Genomic DNA, 6,773 nt, shown 5'->3' on the forward strand with positions numbered 1-6,773 from the left:
AAGAAGGGGCAGACCAGGCTAGTGAACACGGAAGCTCCTTCCGGAGCATCTGGAAAATGGGCATGCTGGGGTGACCACGTAAGACTGATTTGCCATCTTGGTCTTCTCTCTGATCCTTTTAGGACACTGTCTTTACAGGTCTCCCTTACACGACACAACCCACAAACACCCCACAGAATCACCTTGCCTGTTCACTTTAAGGTAACGGGTAACCAAAAATTTTAAAACAGAATACAAATAAGAACCAGTAAGTCCCCGTGCGTGACTCAATGCTGCAGGCTCCTTATTATAAAAATATTTTAAAATATTTGCAATAATTAATGCATAAGGCTGTCCTGTCAGCATCTGGTACTGCTGCGTGACGAGGGAAAGACAATCCTGGGGGCAACAAGACAACCTCGACCTCAGTCTAAAAAATGCAGCCTGTTTGGTGAGTTATTCTGTGAACTAGGCACCAGAAACATTTCCAACTCAAAAAAACCTCTATTTACCCATGACTTGCTGAGCTGATGAAAATTGAAAAACTAAACTTTAAAAAAAAATCACTACTTTAGTCATTTAAAAAAAAAACTATGTTTTTGTCCCAGAAATATCCTGAAATAAAAGACCATCTCCATCCGTCCTACTTTCACAGAGCTTCAGGTGTGTGTGTGTGTGCATGCGTGTGCCTGTGCATGCGTGTGTGCATGTGTGCACGCGTGTACACGGTACTGACTGAAGACTGAAGAGCTGTGGACACCTAAAATCAAGACATTTACTTTACTCCACAGATGTATATTCTTTACGTATATATCAGGCGCCTGTTTCCCAGGGGGGTAACATTAATAAAGCAACCCCTTTTCCTTTTTAATCAACATGGCACTGGATATCATTCATTCCCTCAAGAGGTGAATAAATCACACATTTGAAACATAATATATGTAGTTTTCATGAACACAGTGGCCTTTGGCCGTTGTGGAAATAAGCCTTTTTAAAGGAAGGACGAAAATACATAGTAACAAGGAAATAATACTGTTTTCGCATGGCTTACTAGAATGCTTTAGTCCAGACTGTAAGCAAGGGGTACTTGGTAGCAAATCTCCTCAATTCAACCTAAGAAATGGGGAGGCAATGAGCCCCGCTGATCGCCAAGCTGCAATAATAATGGAGCTGTCCTTTAAACAGCGTGGCTGTCTCTGTCAGTAGCAGGTTTATTTGAGGTTTTCACATCTTTGTTTATATTAGTGCCCCACTCCCTCCTGGACATCCCTAGAGTTAAACAAACAAGTATTTACCACCAACTTCATTCTGAGTTTTAAAAATATAGACCAAACTTTAAAATTCTTAAAATTTTTCAATCATATTTATTTATTGCAGAAAAATAATATACAAAAGATATTTACAAAACAGTCATAAAAATATGAATGCATTTAGACACCGGATCTATTTGCATTTTACCATGGGTCATCAATAAATAAATAGAATGTTGTCTTTTGTATCTTATGTTTACCTTTTCCCTCAGAGGAAGTAATTTTTTTTTAAGGAATTCACTGGCTATGGTTTTGTAGGCCAGTTTGATCCCAGCGTTTTTATTTCTAAAGGTCTTGTTAAAATTCCTCTGATTGTTACCATTTTAAAATGGAGAAAGTCCACAGTGACGCCTTTGCTCTCAGTGGCTGAATAGTAAGACCTCTTGAGAATGCATGCATAAAAAAAATAAACATTCTTCGTCAAAAGGTGGGGTGGGGGGGGACACAAATAACGGTTCAGACTTCTATCAGAACGCGGAGGTGTGAGGGTGGTGCCGCTGCCTCTCTGGGAATCTCGGTCCACCGGGCCTGTCTGGCTTTCTCTTTTAAAAGTGTGCCCCACGCCCTGATTCTTTTGAATTTGGGTTCTGCTCTTCTAAGTTTCCAAGAAAATCTTTGTCATATAGATTTATTTTTAGTTATCCAGCTCCAGAGTTCTCTAGACTGTCCATTTTCTCCTTCTCTGGAAACAATGACATCTGCAAAAACCCAGAAGGGGAAAGTTGGTTATTGTGGATGCCTCTGAGACTGTTTTCTAAGACCGCTAAGCTTGGTTATCACTACCAGCGAGAATTTTCGCTGAACAACCTGGAAGGATTTCAGCCCAAGGGCAAGAGGAAGTGGGTGGGCGGAAAGGAGGGGGTGGAATTTGGAAACATTTGTTTTAAGAAGAAGGGAATTCTGAAGACTGAAAGAAAAGGGGGAGGGCTAGATCTGGGCACAAAGCCCTTACTCTTGACTTTCTCAAGTCTCGGTCACGCACACTCCCGCACACGCTCACCTTTCTCAGGGGTACACTCCGTCTCCCCAACCCAGACCTGTTTCCCCAGTGGGGACTGAACTACCTGCCAGAGACACGGGTTGGGGGATGGGGTGGCGGTGCCTGGCTAGGTAGAGGGCAGCGAGGAAAGTGGGGTCACCCAGAGCGGCGGCGAGGTAGCCAGGGAGCCCAGGCCTGGCCCGAGCGACCCGGGAGTGGGTCCTTACCTAGGTCTCCGCCTGCCGAGGGGGTGGGGAGCTCCGCCTGCTAGTGGGACGCAGACATGGACCAGGCCCCCTCCATCCTCCAGACCGAGAAGGCGTAGCTGAGCCGCTCGTGGGCCACATAGCTGCAGCTTGCCATCTTGGAGTCCAGCTCGTCGCTCTGCAGGACCTGGTACAGGAAGTCGATGTACCTGGCCGCCAGTTTGAGGGTCTGAATCTTGCTCAGCTTGTCCGAGGGCAGCGTGGGGATGATCTTGCGCAGCGCGGCGAACGCCTCGTTCAGCGACTGCGTGCGCTGGCGCTCCCGCACGTTGGCCATGACCCGCTGCGTCTGCAGCTCCTCGTACGACTGCGGGCTCCCGCCTCCGCTGCTGCTGCCGCCTCCACCGCCGCCCGCGCTGCCGCCGCCGCCGCCGCCACCGCCCGCAGACTTCTTGCCGCGCTTGCCCTGGGCCGGGCTGCCCGGCTCGTCGCCACCTCCGACGCCCCCGCCCGTGGCCCCACCGGGCCCCGCGCTGCCGCCCGCGCTGCGCCGGCTGCTGCGCCGCTTGCGAGCCCCGCGCTTGCCGCTCGCCGGCTGCTGCCGGTCCGGCTCCTCCTCGCTGTTGCTCAGGCTGTCGTCGGCCGGCGAGACTGGCGAGCTGGACACGTCCTGCATCATCTCGCGGGCGGCGACGTGCGGCCTCGCGGAGCCGGGAAAGGGGGAGGGGGAAGAGCAGAGGAGCGGGGCGCCTTAGCCCGCCAGCTTCCCCGCGCTCGGCGCCGGCCCGGGCGGTGCGGCCCGGAGGACGCAGGGAGGAGGGATGGGGGGGAACCTCCGCGGGGAGGGCGCTGGAGGCGGGGAGGGAGGCGGGCGGGGGAGGGGACGGTGTGGAGGGCCCCGAGGTCCAAAAAGAAGGCGCCCGACGGCCGCACGCGCGCCCTGCTCGCCCTGGCGCAGCCCGTGCCGGTGCTGGCGAGCCCGCGAGGTGTCTGGGAGTCGGGCGCGGGCTGCGGGCTTGGCGGCTCTTATACCTCCGTGCGGGCGGAAAGTTTGGGGGGCAGCGGTGTCATTGGCCTGACGTGGGGAGGAGGGACTTTTCCAAGTTTTATAGGAAAGTTTCCGCTTTCCAGCCCCCCTCCCCCGGCCCGGCCCCCCTTCCTCGGGGTCTAACAATTCGTCCTCCGAACCATTCAAAACCGACCTGGCCCGGGCGGCCAGCCTCTGCGCCCGCCTCCCTACTCACCCCACCCTCCCACCCCGCAAGCTCTCCCCCTCCGCCGTGAGGCGGCCGCGGGGTGATTTCCTTCCGCGCCCGATCGCGCCCAGCGCCCCCCGCACCGGAGCGCAGCGTGGCCAGCAGGCCCCTGTTTTGGCTGCTGCCCCCCCCCATGGGGGGGAGTGGCTGTGACAGAGGCGAGCGACTTCGACGCACTGGGTGAAGTCTCACCCCTCCCGGGATCCTTCAGAGTCTTCGGGGCCGCCCGGTTGGGGATGGCTGGGGCCCAAGTTGAGTGGCAAGAAAAGTGTCCATCTCCGAGCCTATCCAATAGTCAGGTAGAGGAAACCCCAACCCAAGTCCCCGGGGATCCATGGCTGCTGCCAGGCCCTGAAGTCCCAGGGCAGTTCTGAAGACGTGGCTACACCTCGGGGACTGTGGATCTGTGCCCTGGCCTGCCGTCTCACCCCTCCCGGAGAAACAGCTGGGCTCTCCTTTCCTGCTAAGGCGACCCAATCTAAAGTTTCCCTGCTCTCCAGAGACTGAGCCTCCGAAGGTGCTGGAAGGCGTCTGAAGTTCATTCTTCCACAGAGACAAGCATCCTCCTTAGGAAGGGAGGAAAAGCAAGGGAGGCTAGAGCAGCCTTCCTGTTGGCCCCAAGGCCCCACGCTGGAGCTCAAGGTGGAGGACCCTGTGACCATTTTATCACCGCCTCTGCCGCCGTTACTCCCAAATCAGGCCCTGAGTAGTAATGTTGGGTAGTCAGTGTATAAAATTATAAGGTGTGTGTGTGTGTGTAGGTAGGTAGGTAGGTAGGTAGTGAGAACTCGACATCATTTACAGGGCTGCCTGGTCCGAGTGCCGCATGCATCCCAGATCATCTTCCTAGCAGGTCCCGTAAGTAGTTATGCCTCAAATGCATTCTCATCCTTCAGCCATGTTTGGCGATGCAAGCATTTCCACCTAACACCGTAAAAAACCAAGAGCTCCAAAGAGGATTCTGGCAAACTGGAAGCTGAGAGGTTGATGAGCAAGAAGGGGAGCGGCTACAGGAGGGAAGCCTGCAGCCCCCCCCCCCTTTTTTTTAAAGGATGAGGGGTTAGGGGTCGGTTCACGATGATCTCTTACTACTCAAAAACGGCAATTCTGGGTCCTAAGGCAGTAAGTAGCCAGAGTTCAGGGGCAGAGTTTACAGGCTCAGAGAACAGCGCCCCGAGCTTCTGCACCACTCACTGGCTGAGGTCCTGGCCCAGGATCCCCGGGTCAATCCCCTGGGGAAATGCTAGCTCAGCAAGTGCCCCTTTCTGGATTGGACTAAAGGTCGCGGCCACCGACTTCCTGAGAAGCTGGAGGCTGGAGCCCCTGCCACGCAGGGCAGGCCACGTGGCTGCCTCCTGCTGAAGTGCTCAGCTGGGTCGCGGAAACGCTGGGGTGTGGAATGCCTGGGTCTGGTCCTAGGGCTCAGTCTTTGTAGGGAGAGCTACGTCTTTCAGAGAACAGTAAACCCTACTGTGCTTTCACCAGAGTAGAGACCTCCTGGGGTTGCCCTGCACAGCTTTTACCGACGTCCAGAGACAATGACCACAGCGTGCCAACTGGACTGCCCCACCCGCCCGCTTCTGCCATATTTTAAGATGACAGCCTGGCTAAAAACCAGAATCTACTTGACCTCCACTTAATTTTAATAGCTCGTAGCCAATTATTCTCAAAATAAAGCCACTCCTGTACCCTCGTATTTGCATCTTTCACCGACGAGCATATCCCTTGGAAACAAAGCATGGCAGAAATTCTGCTCTTACTCTACGGAGCACTCTGCTTTGTAAATACGAATTGCAGAGTGTTCCGCAATTATCTTTAGAAGGTCGCTGCGGAACTCTAGAGAATTTTCCAGTTTTCAGCTATCTCAATTTTCCTTTTATTAATATCAATCTCATTTTTTTCCTTTAGTTGATCATTAAAAATAACTCAAAGAGAACAAAGGATAGGAGCATTTCTTCCTTTGGGGACACGACCAGGGAAGATGAGGGGGCGAAATGGGGGGGGGGAGGTGTACTTCAGAGAGGGGCACTATTGAGAGAGGGCAAGGGTTGAACCAAGTGAGGAAAAACAGTTCGCCTTCCCGCCTAGCCCGAGTCATTAGCAAGTGCGTGTTTCTCAAGGATTCTAGTCAGCAAGCCAGCCCTGGTATTCCTCTGTGTTCCCCCGACCCCCCCTACACACACACACACACACACACACACACACACACACACACACACACACACACCGGGTTTAGGCTAAGCTTTTGAAGTCACCTAGCTTAGAAGAGCATTGGAAATGAACGACCTAAACAGAGCCATCTCCGTCCTATGATCTTTTGAACAGGGTCACCAGGAATCACTTTAGTTCTGAATAGAAATTCCTTTTGAACTCGTTCTGAGGTGTGGAGGATGGAAGTACTTGTTAAGTACTGGGATTTATATTTTGAGCAAAAGGTGGGACCTTTCCAGGTGAACCAATGCAGCAATAGCTAGGACTTGGTGACCAGTGCACAGTGGTTGATGGGCTGAGGTAGGCTCCCTTGTCCGCTACGTCCAACTCATTGTCAGGGCTTATTTAAGGACCTTCTCTTCTGTCTTTGCTGGGTACAGCTGAGTCCTTCTCTATTTGCCTGCAAGTCTGATACAATTCTGGATATCTCATGGGTACGAGAGTGATTGTGATTTGCACAGTGTTTCAAATTAACATCAGGGAGTTAGTTCCCTTTATTTCCAATCCCCGAATGTGGTCTTCTAAGTGAAACTTAATTTTACATCTTCCCCTTTAAGGCTTCTGTCAAAGTGATGTCAGCTGGGGACCGGGGAATGATGGGTTATTTAGGATCTAACTCACTTTGTCTACTTCAGAAACAGGAAAGATTCCCCCCCTCAAAAAACCAAAACAAAACAAAAGCAGTTCACTGAAAACAACAAAGGCCCTTTGCACTTGGAGAATTCACAAGGAGCTTTGCTCTCAGCCTGCAAACTTGGCATGTTTGCAATTCTTCCTGAGCAGTGCTTATAAAAAGAAAAAATGAGAAAAAGACAGACATCTCATGCCGGGC

The 6,773-nt window shown here is 52.2% G+C and overlaps 1 protein-coding gene across 1 annotated transcript; it reads right to left on the bottom strand.

Annotated features, from left to right (window-relative positions):
• Window positions 1-1,338: 1,338 nt before the first annotated feature.
• Window positions 1,339-3,289, bottom strand: Twist1 (twist family bHLH transcription factor 1). The gene is made up of 2 exons (XM_041658580.1): window positions 2,496-3,289; window positions 1,339-1,987 (listed from the first exon to the last, which is right to left on the bottom strand). The coding sequence occupies exon 1, from the start codon at window positions 3,151-3,153 to the stop codon at window positions 2,536-2,538; it is 618 nt and encodes a 205-aa protein (XP_041514514.1). The 5' UTR covers window positions 3,154-3,289; the 3' UTR covers window positions 1,339-1,987; window positions 2,496-2,535.
• Between the last annotated feature and the right edge of the window lie 3,484 nt (window positions 3,290-6,773).

The sequence above is a fragment of the Microtus oregoni genome, unplaced genomic scaffold (assembly GCF_018167655.1).
Source record: "Microtus oregoni isolate MIOR12 unplaced genomic scaffold, Mior012 000009F_ref0000495, whole genome shotgun sequence".
Classification (NCBI taxonomy): Eukaryota; Metazoa; Chordata; class Mammalia; order Rodentia; family Cricetidae; genus Microtus; species Microtus oregoni.